General features: G+C 40.2%; 1 protein-coding gene across 10 annotated transcripts in view; it reads right to left on the reverse strand.

Annotated features, from left to right (window-relative positions):
• Nucleotides 1-277: 277 nt before the first annotated feature.
• Nucleotides 278-15034, reverse strand: part of LOC101155873 (acetyl-CoA carboxylase) — a 33891-nt gene continuing 19134 nt past the window's right edge. For 7 of the 10 annotated variants that reach the window (XM_023962246.1, XM_023962249.1, XM_023962250.1 and 4 more), the window contains 18 exons: nucleotides 14729-14953; nucleotides 13963-14118; nucleotides 13308-13454; nucleotides 12706-12975; nucleotides 12296-12393; nucleotides 11808-11928; nucleotides 11588-11698; nucleotides 9107-9250; nucleotides 8902-9022; nucleotides 7490-7586; nucleotides 6972-7068; nucleotides 6744-6879; nucleotides 6488-6665; nucleotides 6291-6403; nucleotides 5724-5878; nucleotides 3470-3640; nucleotides 1651-1787; nucleotides 278-1560 (listed from right to left, as the gene is read on the reverse strand). In XM_023962246.1, the coding sequence (XP_023818014.1) occupies nucleotides 1434-1560; nucleotides 1651-1787; nucleotides 3470-3640; nucleotides 5724-5878; nucleotides 6291-6403; nucleotides 6488-6665; nucleotides 6744-6879; nucleotides 6972-7068; nucleotides 7490-7586; nucleotides 8902-9022; nucleotides 9107-9250; nucleotides 11588-11698; nucleotides 11808-11928; nucleotides 12296-12393; nucleotides 12706-12975; nucleotides 13308-13454; nucleotides 13963-14118; nucleotides 14729-14953 (2604 nt within the window). In that variant the 3' untranslated portion in view covers nucleotides 278-1433. The remainder of the gene's footprint in view (nucleotides 1561-1650; nucleotides 1788-3469; nucleotides 3641-5723; nucleotides 5879-6290; nucleotides 6404-6487; nucleotides 6666-6743; nucleotides 6880-6971; nucleotides 7069-7489; nucleotides 7587-8901; nucleotides 9023-9106; nucleotides 9251-11587; nucleotides 11699-11807; nucleotides 11929-12295; nucleotides 12394-12705; nucleotides 12976-13307; nucleotides 13455-13962; nucleotides 14119-14728; nucleotides 14954-15034) is intronic. The other 3 variants (XM_023962251.1, XM_023962248.1, XM_023962243.1) reach the window with 1 other exon arrangement.

Below are 15034 nucleotides of genomic sequence, written 5' to 3' on the forward strand. Positions count from 1 at the left end.
AGAAAGAAAATGCCGTGTTAATAATCTTTGGATTGAGGGATGGCTGCACTATCACTTTCTAGTAATCACAACATAACTCTCCAAAGTAACAGACTTTGTTCTGACTGCTGAAATTAATGAGGCTTCCTGTGATGTGATTATCTGTTGCACGCATCGCAGCCGCAGAAAGAAAAAACTGGCAAATTAAATTAAGGAAAATTCTTAGAAACTGGAATTTCTGTTGGAAACCAAACAAAGATTTCAAAAGTTGTTGCACAAAAACACAGTGAGCTGCTGCTGGTGCTGGTGGGGAAGCTTTTATTACATTTGCAGACACGTTTAGAGCTCACCGCTTCACGAAGGAAATGACCAATTACTTATAAAGCAACTAGCCGGCGTGTCAGTTTGGACACAGACGGGGGGCAGCTTTGACCCAGAAGCTGGAAGAGTTGTTGCAAAGTGAATGACACAATCATCTAAAAGTCCAAAGTCATCTATTGTTAAGCTATAAATATCTATTCACCCTTTTTTGAGACAATCTATGCAAAAAGAAAAAAAAAATCCATTAAACCAACAGGAATTCATATTAATAGACAATTTTTAAGTAGAAAAGTTTCAATGGATTAAAAAGAAAGTGACACATGTAACAAACGTCAAGAGAGGCATAAGACTTTGCTATTGGACCTTGGATTCTTTGGTTTAATAACCAAAGCTCCACAAAAATACATGACCAGTGTCTATTTAGTTTGGTCAGTGTGTTGTCAGGTTCCAGGGGAACAGAAAGCACTAAAGTGCCTGTGAAGCAGCATGTGTGGCTGAGAACAGAAGGGGCAGCTGTGCGTTTTGTCGTGAGGCGGGCTGCCCTCTCCACACTGCAGGGTAACTGTGAAACAGCCGGGGTTGAAAAAGGGGCCCCGTCCCTGCTCCCTGCTGAGCTTTCCTGTCCAAATCTGTCATAGCAGTCTCCGTCTTTGTTCAGTAACCAAGTGATTCAAAAAAAAAAAAAAAACAACAACAAAAAAACCCTCCGCTGGCTAACTCCCCAAGCAAAATATCATCAAAACACTTTTAATTGTCACTCACTAAAGTGCAGTTTTTCAGGAACATGGGAAGTTTGTAAAGTTTGTAAACACTTCTCCTCAAATATGTAGAAACTATTGATCATCATAGAAGCATAAACGCCCTTTTCACAAACCAGAGTAAACTCTAAACTTATTATTTAAATATCTCTCTGCCGATTTTTCTACATTGACAAAAAATGGCACTTTAAAAAAATGAGCGCTAAAGTGAACAGCTTGTTAGACAAAAGGTTCTGACTAATATTATTCAACTTTCAGTGAGAATCACTGCCAACGACTCATCAGTAACCTGGCAGCTACCAAGCGCCATCACGTTGGCTCCTCCCCTGTCTGCTCGGCGCACACATCCGACTGAGGCGCAGAGCCGGCCGACGACTAAGACGAGGACGACGTCTCCATAGTGGACAGAATGCGCACCACCTCCGCTCTCTGTGTGGGGGAGATGTGCTGAGTCATGTGCACGATGGAATCCATTGCAACTTCAGGATTGGCTTGAACAAGGCTGGAAGTAGAAATTTTTTTTTTTTAAATGCGTAATCTACATTTTTGACTCTTTATTCATGAAATCTGCCGCATGAAAAACATGACCCACCTGCGAATCTGCTTTAGGATGTGATCTCTGCGGATGTACTTGATGTTCTCATCAATGATGGATCTTGCCCCTTCCTCTTCTGCTAGTTGCTTCTCCAGCCATCCCACCACCTCTTCATTGTTGTCCCACAAATATGCCTATTAATAAAACAAAAAAAAACAAACGTGCAGGATGTTCATTTATGAATTTGCGCCACTTACATGAAATTATTGTTTAGGGGTGTTTTCAACATGCTCTAGTGACGTTTTTATAAATAAGGAAAGACATACCGGTACCTAAAGAAAAGAATTAGCTTAAAATAGCATTTCTCTGTTTCTCTCTGCTTTATCACAACTCCTAACTAGAAGGAGCTGCATTACCAGAAGAAAATACAGGGTTGAATGCTATATTGCTCAATGAAAAGGAAACTTAAAGGGTAATAATTGGCACAGAAAAATAAAGAAAGAAATGATCAAAGTTGTCCATAAATAAAGTAAAAACATCACAATAAAAATAAGATATTTTTATGAAAAATGCCAGCGCCGGGTCATGAACCAGTGAGCTTCTGCACTAAGGAATCCCCATGTATTTCCATAGAGCCAAAAATCCTGGAAATCCTGGAATATTTTGAAAAGTTCAAGGGTTTGAAAAAACCAAAAGTCATAGCTGAAAAAAGCTGAAAGAGCTGCACATTGTAATAGTTGAATGGTTAAAATAGCTGAAAAATTGTAGATTGAGTTAAGCGGCAAAAAAGGCCGGAAGATACAAAAAAAAGAAAGAGAAACAGGAAAACAATGGGTTGAATGCTTTATAGCATCCAACCCATTAAAAGACCACTGGAAACACTTTTACAGTAGATCGAAAGATGATCAAAATGTGGAAATTTAAATCTGTAGAAAAAAGCATCTTTTTGAATTAATACATGCAGAAAGGAAGGCTTTGAGCTTTGTTGACTGAACCTAACTGGAAAAATTTGTATTCATGAGTCCAGCATTTCTGATTCCAAACAAAGCCAGGCTGCAGGGCTTAGCAAAAATTTAGGGGTGGAGGAGTTTAATGGGCTGCCCGCCTTTTTCTGAGCAGTCCTGCTTGAGGTCCACAAGAACATTTAATGCCCTTATTAATCATTTTAAATCTGTTTGCTTTTAATTAAGAAACAGTGTGTTGCCCTTCTATCTGCACGTGCCAGGGCTGTGATTAATTGGGGCTTAAAACAGCAAGTCCTGATTGGAGTAATGTATGAGCTAACAAGAAGGGGCATTTAAAAAAAAAACTGAGCTGGCTTTTGTCACTCTTTTGGTCCTCTGAACCCCAAACTGGGCCAGGAAGTAATTACATTCATCCATGAGTACCGAGTGCTCCTTTTATGAATGTTTACCCAGCGCTAACAAGTCAGATCCAACTTTTTTGTTTTCCTCCTGGCAGGTCAGCACTAGTCTGGCTGATATGGATGCGATTCACCTGCCTCCCCACTGAATCTCTCACCCTGTACCCTGTGGACATCTGCATCCTGTGCTGCTATCAAGCCTTTGAGCATAGATAGCAGCACAAAGACGCCTGTCACCTGCTGCTGTACAAGAAAGATGACAGGGGCTGCATTCAGGGAATAAGAGACTCCTGGGAGAAGCAGCAGAATGACATCAGGAAGTGTTGAACAACAACCCGGCCTTTTTCATGTAGGCAAACACCAGACAGAAGAGACCAGGAAGAGTTATGTAACCATGTGGACATTCAAGAAATTTGAGGATATTTCATATATTTTAACATATATTTTGCCTGAAAATACCAAATTTTGAGTCTTTATTTCCTTAAATCCAGAGTGTGGAACCGTTTCTTTTACCTTAACAGTCCCCTCCGCCTCTACAAACCAGCGGCGCAGCATCGCCTGGATCTGTCCGTCTGTCAGCTCGCTGTTGGCGGCTTGTATTTTCTTCTTTACCGTGTCTTCCAGCAGCAGACGCCGCAGACGCCAGTAAAAGAACTGACGGGAGGTCTGCCATTCCAAGATATCCTGAGAGAAAAAAAAAAAACTTTAAATGAAAATAATATTTACATTTGGTTTTTTCTTAAACCCTATAACATAAAAAAAATGATGGTGGACTTGAAAGATGACTATTATGCAATTTACACTTTTTTTTTTTTTTTTTTTTACATTTTTTGAAGTTGTAATAAAAAACTTTTGACAATGGAAACATATTCAAGCTGATGCAGATTTTCAAAGGAAATGCAAGATTCAAATAACACTAAAGGGGAAGATGCTGTACATACAACGCCAAAGACATGAAGTAGGAATGTAACTGAGATAAAAAGTAAAAACTTTTCTAGACGTAAAAGATGTAACTGCAAGGATACAACAGGACTAGCAGGAAAAGGTTTCGCTGAACTGTGCCTGAATGTTTTGGATTCTGCAAAAGAGAGAGCTTTTCTGCTGCTCTCTCTGCAGAAAAGGATTCTGGAGAGAGAGCAGCAGGGCTGAAGATGGAGAAACGACAGTGCTAGTTAACAACAGCCAACAGTACCAACAGTTCATCTACAGGGGAGGATATTATGTGCTTTTGCACATACCACAAACAAATAAATAAAAACGCTTTGAAGAGCACTAGAGTGCAAGACATATCTTTTTTTCCAACTCTTCTTCTTTCTCCTTTTTAGTTTCCTCAGAAATGTATTCATCTGAAATGTAAATCTTAGTGCTGACACAATTATACGCATAAAAAAACTAGAGTTACATTTGGACAATATAGCTCCAAAATCTGGTTAGAGACAGATATTGTCTAATACTAAAGCAATATTCTAAAACTCCCATCCTCTTTGATTCTTGATTGTGTCAGTGATCCAAGAATATAAATAAATCCACATGAAACCAGAGTACATCTTTACATCTAGAGGCTTTCTCAAATGTACAAACCAAAATGAATCAGTTTTAGCTCGACTTTAGTGATAACATTTAACATTTGTTGAAATCAGAAACCAGTTTTTTCTTTTTTTCTCCAAAAATGTGGATGTGAAGGAAATCTCAACTCTCAAGGCCCGTACACACCGGGACGAATATTCGCCAGGCGTTATTCGCCAGCGTTTTTCGCCACGTTTTTTGTGTTCACACTCAGGCGATTTTCGCTGACGGTGAGCCGAGCGAACATGCAATTTCATTCCCTGACATTAGATGGCGCTTAATGTAAAACAGAAATACTCCTGTACACAAGGTGGCGCTGCGCAACTTTACGCTTCTTAAAGTCGCTTTTCACTCAGAAGAAGAGAGCAAGTATTTACACGCTTGTCAGAATCAAACAAAGAAAACATGAATATTTCAAGCACCAGTAGCTCCAACTGGTGCTTGGTTCGGGGATGTTTTAGAATGTCCATCATTATTTCTTCACGGCTGTGTAGACGCTACTTGGCGTCTATCTTCTTCGCTGGTATGTGTGCTCAGCAAGGCAGTTTTGTGTTTGAGCGCCCCCAAGTTGTGTTTTACTGTAACTTCAGAAGCTCCAGACACGTGAGCAAAAGCGCCGTTCTCATTGGTCGAATAGATTTCGACGCGACGCGTCGAAAAAAAAAAACGAACCCGAGGCGTTTTTTTTTTTTTTGGCGCTTTAACGCCTGGCGTTTTTTCGCGTCGGTGTGCACACTCTCGTTGGTGCCCTTTGTTTAGTCACGAGGCGTTAAATGTCGGCGAAAATCGCCGGCGAAATTCGTCCCGGTGTGAACAGGCCTTCAAATTGTTCTGATGCTACATATCAGGTGAACATTAAGTCCTGCATAAATAATGACGTTCCTCTGAAGATCACAGATACAAAAAAAGGAAAAGCAGCCTCTGTCCATCTGAGCAAAATGTGTGTTTGTGTATGAAAGATGGACTGTGGAGGTGCAGTATGAGAGCCTGAGGCTGCTCTGTAGATACTGAGGTGATTGACCAGGGTCATCAGAAGATAATTATGAGGACAAGTCTTGAGGCCTAGTGAGACCAAACATTATTCACTAAGCAGGTGCAGTAGCAGCTAGACTGATAATGCCTTACGGCCTTTCGGGGTCATTTGCGTTCTGCGAATCCATATCGAAGGCATACATCCGCAGCAGAAAGCACCGGCCCTCACCGTGATGACGCCCTTCTCTTGCATGCGACCCGGGGTGTCGTGAAGGTCTGCAAACTGCACGGCCACTTGATGGTAGATGGGCAGCAGGAACTCCTCGCGCTCCTTTAGCTTGGTCTCCAGTTCCTTACGGTCAGGGGGGCTCAGCTCTGGGGTTCCTTTATAAGTTTAGGAGCAAAAATAGAGAGATCCATGGAGGCCTCGACAACAAAATAGGAAAAATTGTACCAGTAGACTTCATTTTCAATAAAAAAAAGTGTTTGCTTCAAACCTCACAGTCTTTTCGTCTTCCGGGAAATTCAAAGACTTTAACTAAGAGAATCTATATTTAGCTACCACACTAATGTAGCACTGGACCGTAGAAAAATCCATACTCTGCACAGACGAGCTGCTGATTGATCCATGCAGGATGTGACTGACAAGGTTCCCAGGGGAACGTGGTGAAAATGATACGATCAACACAGAATCAAAGAGTGAAGGCGCACGATGCAAAGCTTGGCTGCTCCCCCCACACAAAAACTTTGAGACACCTTTACTGAGGTATAATTAAAAGAGAAAGGGAGGACTCACCCAATCTTTCGGCCAGGCTCATGTAGACTGGATCCACTCTTCTCATGGTTTTCACCAAGTCTTTCCTCCTGAACTTAATCTCCACCGTTCCCTCAGGCTCCAACACTCCACCTCTGCAAAAGAGGAGCGCCTCGATTGAATAAAGCTGGTTTTCAAGACAATGACACCTAACGTTCCTTTGTGCAGCTCAAACCCACCGGCTGTCTTTGTCAGCGTACATCTCCATGTGTCGGGGGTTGATGGTGGGATCTATAACCACCCAAGAGCCTCCTCTCAGCTCGGCCTGCGGGGGGATGTAAACCAGAACTGGCTGCTTGTACTCCCGTAGACCGTCAACAATATAGGCTCCAAACTTCAGCACCTGGTCATACATATCTAGAAACAAAACAGTTTTAACAAGTTAAAGACTGGGTTCAACTCAACAATGCCTTAAAACTAAGAAAACCAGAGTACCTTTCATCCCTCCAGAAAAGCCCCTCCAGTTGGAAAACACCATGAGAGGCAAGCCCTCCCTGTTCAGGTCCTTAATGGCCTGGGCCGTTTTGAAAGCAGAGTCTGGGAACCACACTTGTCCTGCTTGCTGGATGAGCTAAATGTACCACACAGAAAATTAACACCTCTGACATCTCAGCGGGTCTAAATATCTCACTATTTGGCCTGATGTTGCTGAGCGGCTCTTACCTTTGCCTCCGAGTCTAAATTAGCTGGGTCAGCTGGGATGGACAGCTCCACTGACCTGGTTTCCACGGCAACCACTCCAGTAGGTATTCCACCAAGCCTGTGAGGAGAGGTGCTGTTATGTAATCTACCGGTTGAAATTATTCTGCAAGTATAAATACTCCGTAAGAGCTGTTTGTAACATATTACTAGATTAAAGACCCACTCCAATGAAAATTGTTCTTGTGTTTTTTTTTTCTCATGTGAGTATTTCTTTATTCAAATCACTGTGAATAAGGAGCAGACGAAAAAAATGATCTTTATTGTGATGTAGAAAATACGCTGGGCAGGTCTCTGCTCCAAGCTCTCAGTTACTGTATGTGGAATGGGGAATGGTTGCTCCCTGCCAATGGTCCCGCCCAAAACTAAGAGGTCGATTTAGGGTAAAAATTACATAATTTTAACAAAAAGACCACTGGAAACACTAGATGAAAAGATGATTGGAGTGGATCTTCAACAGGTTTTTTTCTCTGAAGACATACCTGGCTCTGCCCACCACCACACTCTGGGCCCATGGCTGCATGATCTCCATGAAGGAACCATGGTCGAAGAAACCGCTCTGCCAGGACCCCTTCGGAGCTGTAAAAGCACAATGTTTATTTAAGCAATTACAATTACAATATTATTTAGAGTGAAAATGGCGATTTTTTGGCCAAGAGTGCAACTTGCATGTGACTTAAATAAAAATACATGCCCTCATTTATTTGTTTCCTCACAAACAACCAGCTGCCCTCTAGTGGTTGTTTCCCATAACAACCACTAGAGGGCACCGTAGATGCGTTTCAGCATTTGAAAACGACAGCAATACAGAAGAAGATGCCCTGTTCAAAGCAAATATGGAGAAGAATCCGATTGTTCTCCTTCTAAACTTTATATTTTCTTGTTTGCATGGAGATACTATTCTTATTGTTTTAATTTTTTCTTTCCTCTGACTATTGTGGGACAGGACAGCAAGTCATCAAACTGGTTTACAGAGACACAGAAGTCCCGCTGATAGCGCAGTCATTCAGACGCAGCTCCTGCAAACACAGCTTTCTCCTGAAAGTGAAACTTGTACTCCAGAGCGACTTATAGACCAAAAAATATGGAATTAGTTTAGAACTGGAAGTAAACGTTCAAAGAGTAGATAATAAACTTCTTGGAACCTGCTCAGAAGACACTTCATCAAACTTTGATGCTGATGACTTTAACAACACGATGTTAAAGGTTCATTGTGCCTTTCTTACTTTCTTAATAGCCTCTCTCTTGTAATGATTTATCTCAACCTTTAGTTATTAGGACATCAGGCTAAAATAATAAATCTTTATATTTAAATAATACACAGAGTGCAGTTGTGACTTTTAAGGACTGCTGAGGAAGCATTGTTAATTATTAACAACAGAGAATGTAGTTTTATATATGATCAAGATAAATAAATAAAGTCAAAGGGAGGAAAACCATTTTTCTGGAAGAACATTAAAACATTTTGGGTGGACTGATGCAGTTAACTATTTCTTTAAAAAAAAAATATATTTTTTTTTTTAACTTGTTTTGAATGTGAGACATTTTTTCTGTTCTTTTTTGTTTTTAACAAATACATTTTACATCTGCACTGTTACTTCAAGGTTATGTTAAATTTGGTCATTTATCTTTTTTTTTTTTTTTTAAAGATAAAACTACACAGGATTGCTCACAGAATGTGCAATACAAATAAACTTAACTCAACTGTGACCTGACTGTCTTTCTGATCCATTTATTGTATTGTATTGTAAAAGCAGCAAAGTGCCACCAAGTTCATTCCAATGTTTTGAATTAAAGTCACATTTATAGTACTAGGAAATAGTAATATATAGTTGTTTTTTTTAATCTGGAACAAAAGGGTAAAATTTGAAGTTTGGGGATTCATTGCGCTCACTCTGACTGGGACGTCCAGCCAACATCCAACGAGGATCATAAGGAGTCTTGGTAGGAACAAACTCTATGGGCCGATCTATGGGATCCTTTGCAGACAGGATTGGCACTGGACTGGATTTACACTGAAAACACAAAAAAGGAGGCTTGTTATTTAACTTGAAAATAGCTAAAGGGGTAGAGTTGTTGTCAAAGTAAGTAGAAGTCACCTTGGGCATGTAGGACAACCACTGCAGCAAAGTAAAGACTCCCTCAAAGTCGTCACAAACGGTGCAGTGGGTCACGCCGTTGTTGTGCATAATCTGAACTCCACCCAGCTGGTTGTTGGACGTGTAAACTTCTCTGCCCAGCACCTAAAGCACACCAGAAAACCCAAGCGTTGATTTGGATTCATTTTCAGCCAAAGGTGCATCAGAAAAGGTTTCGAGCTGAGACTGTGATACTAAGGGTAGTCCACTTATTCGTCCCAAGAGTTTGGTTCAGAAAACAACCTGCGATGTGTGAAATTTGTGAAGTAGTCATCTTCATTTTTTACTATTATAAATGTTTAAAGGCTGTAAAAACCTGTCAGTACACACCTTATGCACTTTTATCGGACAAACACTTGGAGACTTTTCTCTCTTGTTTAAATTCCATAAGTTCCATTTTTTTTTTTACAGAAAAGGAAGTCTAGTATTGTAGAATGGAAACAGAAATCTGCTTGTGATAGAAGATTTATGTAGATTTGCCAAGCTGAACTCTTTCTGTTCTGAACCGGAGACAGTATGGAGGGGGTTGATTGACAATGGCCTTAAACCAATCAGAACACAACACATTGTAAAAAAAGAAAAGAAAAAGATGCACAATTGTAGTAAAAAAGTTCTGCCAAACAGCGAGATCACAGATGATGAACCGCAATACAGCAGGGACCACTGTATCAACAAACGACTAGCAGTGCTATTCTTTGGAAAAAAAAGGATCAAAAAACAAAAGTTGGTTAGTTGTGTTAGTTTATTAAAGAATTGTTGCTTATTATACATTTAAGATGAAAGAGTAAAAATCTATCTTTCTAAAGGATTTTATTAAAATTAGATTATGGAAGTGAACACATCTAATGAAATCAAAACTTTATCATTTCAAATCAATGTCTGACAATTCTTCTGTTCTATTGCACTAACCATGCAGTCATAACTTCTATAGTAGACTTTCGTAGAAATTGAAAGCCCTAAAATTTCTTTCCCCCCCCCCCCCCACATCGCCCCGGCCCTAACCTGAAGCCATAAAAGGCCACCATCAGCCCACCCTATTTTCATAAGCAGCTAAGAACAGGTGGCTGGGAGCTGACATGGTTCCATAAAAATCAGAGAGGAGTTCAATCCCTACCCTCAGCTCTCACCTTTTCAGCCATCATTTACTTTCTTTATTACCATTAATGGTTATGTATCTGGCTACAAATCTAGGGCACTCTACTAAAGCTGTCAGGAGAGGCAGCAGCCCCAAGAAACATTACAGTCACCTTGACATATACAAAACCCCTGCGCCTCCGGCCATTGCCAGCTTCATTAAGATTCCATGGCAGAGAGAAGAGGAGGAGGAGGAGATACTGGAGGAAGAACAGGCTGAGATGACTTGGAGGAAGAAAAGAAGAAGCCAAGTGACTGAACTGCTCACTGGGGTATTTGTCCTAGTAGTTACTATCCAGTCCCCATGAAAGTGTGAGAGCTTCCCAGCAGCTAATGAAGTGATGATCTCTGGGTGGCCTCCTGCTGCTCCTTATTAAGTTTCAGTTAATAGTCACAAAATCGTGAAAGATGAGGGGAAAAAAACAGTTTTCCCTTCTCTCTCGCCAGTCAAAAGTTAAACTGGGGACTTTAACGTGTAAAAATGACACCGCCAAGTGTAGATTGCAAAATAAATCCATAATGCTCCAGTTAATGGATATAAACAATCCAGGCACACTTCGGCTTTCAGTGGGGGGGAAAAAATAAAAAAAACGGTCTTCTATCAATGGGCCGTTTCCACAGTTTACCGTGTTGCGATCCGTCATTTGATTCAAAATGGAGTCATCTTAATGCACCGACAAGGACAGAGAATGGAAAGCAAGACGGGGAGTAGCAGTGAAGCATGCAGGTACGCACAGACAAACATGGCAATTGAGTGTATGACGGGGGAGGGGGGGAATCTGCATCAGCAAAACTTCTCATTTTGATTAAAAACAAATGATATGGGTGTCCTGCACTGCAGCCTCAGGCATGTCACTCTATTTCTATGCAAATACAACTTCATGGTTTGCTTTCAATTATTCCACGCTGAGTGGCAGGCGGGTCTGCAGCGAGCGTCGGAAAAGGAATCCTTGTAGAACAGAGAGGGGCGAAGAAAAAGAGAGCCTTCAAATTGCCCGATCAGCGAATTGGAACAAGCCAAGAAATCACTGAAGACTTTTCTAATTTTCTGTTTTGATACACACACACACACACCTCCCTGATGTCCTGCCACACAGTACACCTACAGTATTCTTATTGTGATCATCAAAACACTAGAAAAAAAAAATTCAAAGAAAAGATTTTCATGAAAATTAAAACAAAAATGAGTATTTTTACATTTAAAATGCATATTTATTATATCAATGGTGATTTTTGTGTATTTTACCAATAATACTCAAACAGACAAACTGCTTTGTGTCTTAAAAATGGCTCTGATGAAAATATTACCTTGTTGAGGGCTCCAGCTCCGGTCAGGATAATGTGAGAGTTCTCCACTTGGATGGTTCTCTGTCCGAGTCGCACTAAGTACGCCCCGATGCCTATGGCTCGACATGTTACCTGCAAAAGAAGGCAAACGTCTAAACATGATGCTATTTTTCTAGCCAACACTAAGGATGCTATTACTGAAAGGCGGACATGAATATGCTTTTGTAAACGATTAGATTACCAGATTCATTGTGATGATCTCCTCATAAGCCAGAGAAGATTCTCCAGCAATCATCCCAGATCCCCTCAGATTCTCCACACCCAGACCTTCCTCCTTTCCAATAATGTCAGTAATCTTGTACCTGCAGGACGGAGCACGCTCAACCTAATTCACGTGATCCTAACTTTCCTCTCAGAATTTTAAGCAAGAAAAAGAATAACGAAGACCTAAAAAAACCACATCACATGTCTTGTGTGTGTGTGTGTGTGTGTGTGTGTGTGTGTGTGTGTGTGTGTGTGTGTGTGTGTGTGTGTGTGTGTGTGTGTGTATATATATATATATATATATATATATATATATATATATATATATATATATATATATATATATATATATATATATATATATATATATATATATATATATATATATATATATATATATATATATATATATATATATATATATATATATATATATATATATATATATATATATATAAAAATTACCTGGATTCTCCCTCATCTTCTATGTGTTCACAATGAACGGAGTTAAGAGCAGAGACCTTCTTGAAGTCCTGAGGTGTGAGGTAGAGATAGTTGAAACCCTGCAGGGATGTAAGGGTTATGATTTTAATGAGGAGAATGCACATGCAGAGAAGTAAAATTTAAAATCAATTAAATAAACACGCACACAAGCTGTATACTGGTACACGTTCAAGATAATATGTGTATATCCATCACAAACAAATCAAAGTCATCCTCACTTTTAGAGGAAATTTACTTTGTTTTAATTTACAAAACCCAATTCTATTCCATTCCCAAGAATTCGAGAACTTCAGGTGATAACAGTTAAAAAGATAAAATTAGAAAAGCCCTCAAAACCGGCTGTTTCTATTTGTCTAAAAATCCTGGCTGACCTTGTAGGGGTCGGACGGATCCTGCCAGGCCACGTGGAACATGTGTCTGATCTCCTCCGCCAGGCCGATGCGGGCACCGCTGTTGGCTGCGATGTAAATGCGTGGGATGCTACTCTCCCGGGCCATCTCCGACGCCCGCAGGAACAGCATGTCTTCCTGCGGTCCGAATGAGCCTATCTTGTGTGTGATGTCATTGCTTATGACTATGATCTCCCGTCCAGCCGGGTACTCGGGAGTTCGCAGGGTCATCCTCCACGCCACCATTCCAATCTGAACAGACAATAATTTAATGGTTTTAAATGTGAAAGGAAAGTAGGTTTTAATTTATTAATGTAAGAACAAACTGAAAGTGAGTTTGTGATACTATTTAAAACCGGTTAAATTGTGCATCTGTGAAACAATAAAATAATCTCATTATTTGACAAGGTCAACTTAGTTTCACAACAAAAACAATGGAATTTAAGACAAAAAGTTCACAACCCAGCCAAAGAAACACAGAGACACCTAGAGAGCATAGCAAGAATTACACAATTGGACAGATAAGCAGGTATCTGGGAGTAATTTAATGGCTGTGTGTGAATTTAAAGTCATAATAAATTGACCTCATTTCCGCCTGGCAGTCGGTTCATCTGCACCATCTGGTCCTGAGCATCCAGAACCAGTTCAGTGAAGGTGAGAAGCTCTGAGGGAGGAGGACTTTTGGGCAGGTCAGCGTAAGCCTCACTAGAGTGCCAAATCTTTTTCAGAGCCTAAACATAAAACAGCAAACAAAACATATATAATATAGTAACATCTGAAAAGCAGTACAATGTTCAAAGTAATGTTTCCTCATTATATTGCAGTTCACCTTTGACATCCTGGCTGTTTTGTGAATTTTTTAGTACCATTTTGTTTTTGTTTTTTAAACATCGCACTGGTTCTGCGTGTCCTGATTGGCTGTTGACATTGTCAATCAATCTCCTCAGTACTGTGTCTCCTGTACGGACTGTGTTTAACTTGCTAATTCTACATACATTTTCAAGCGTGATCAGATCTTTGTTTTCAATAAATACTGAACTTATTTTTCTGTGAAGGTTTAACCTTTAGGAGTTTAAACAACAGAGAAAAGTTTCAAAAATGAGAATGTTTATCTGAGAAAAGTGTATAAACTGTGTAGAGAGGAGTTTTACAGCCTTAACATTTTTAGAACATGGCTCCTGCGATAAACAAGGGAACACTGTACATTGACTCCAGTTCAGCCACAACATGTCTAAGTACCTGTCTGAACATCTCTGGAAAGTCATACACATAGGTGGTCCCCAGAGATTGTGCCTGGAAGCGTTTGGACTGTAACAGGTCCTTGGTGACGTACGGCGTATTGATGAGCATGCCATGCAAGGGGCCTTGCTTGTCTCCATATGCCTGGAACATTATCTGTAAATAAACAAAAGAAAGTGATGACACACCAACTTTTACCAACATTCAAACTAAATTGATAAAAAAAACAAGCAGAATGAATGTTGATAATGAATTTTCTAATTATACAGATGCGTTAAGGGAGCATTCCACATGCATAAGCACACACAAACTTTCAGCTGTAGCCTTGAAGTGGAGCTCAATCCTTTGGCAAAAATGGAAAAAATGTTCATTTTTCAGCCGGCACTCTGGTAGCTTTGTACTTGTCTCATTTCTACTTGCTAATAAATCAACGCAGTAAAAAAAAAAAAATTCCCTAAGAAAACTGTCCCGTTCTTGATTTCTTTATGAACTCATCCATCAGTGGCTTATTAAATCAAAAAGATGGTAGTGATGAATTATGAGGTGGCTGGATGACATGAACCTTACCTGATCTGCTGAAAGATGAAACATGTGTCTTAAAGAACTGTCCGCAGACAAAGGGCACAGAACCATCATGGATTGCTTTTGAATTTTAAATATGTCTCAAAAAAGGACTACATTTTAAGGATTTCTAATTAGGAACAGGGGCTTCCCCCCCCAGAATGGACAATAAATGAATGAAATGGAAAATGTGTGAGCGCCCCACCTGTCGGTCTTTGGGCCCCACCTGTCCCGTTCGGGAATCGGTGACCTCCTTGTACAAGCTGATGTCCAGGTAGTAGCCGGATTCATTGGTTAGAAACAAGCGGATGGGAATTTGTTTTCCTGTCGGAGTCAGGCGGATGTTAATTTTCAGTTCAGCCTGCAGGACGCGCAGCTTCCACAAACGGCTGCCGTAACGCATGACCATGGAGCGCACAGACTCCTCTATCTGTAGTTCAGAAGCAAAGTATATTATATAAAATAACAGCATGCACTTTGTGTCAGGAGTTGATTTATGTGCATTCCAAAC

This window comes from Oryzias latipes, chromosome 14 (genome assembly GCF_002234675.1).
Source record: "Oryzias latipes chromosome 14, ASM223467v1".
Classification (NCBI taxonomy): domain Eukaryota; kingdom Metazoa; phylum Chordata; class Actinopteri; order Beloniformes; family Adrianichthyidae; genus Oryzias; species Oryzias latipes.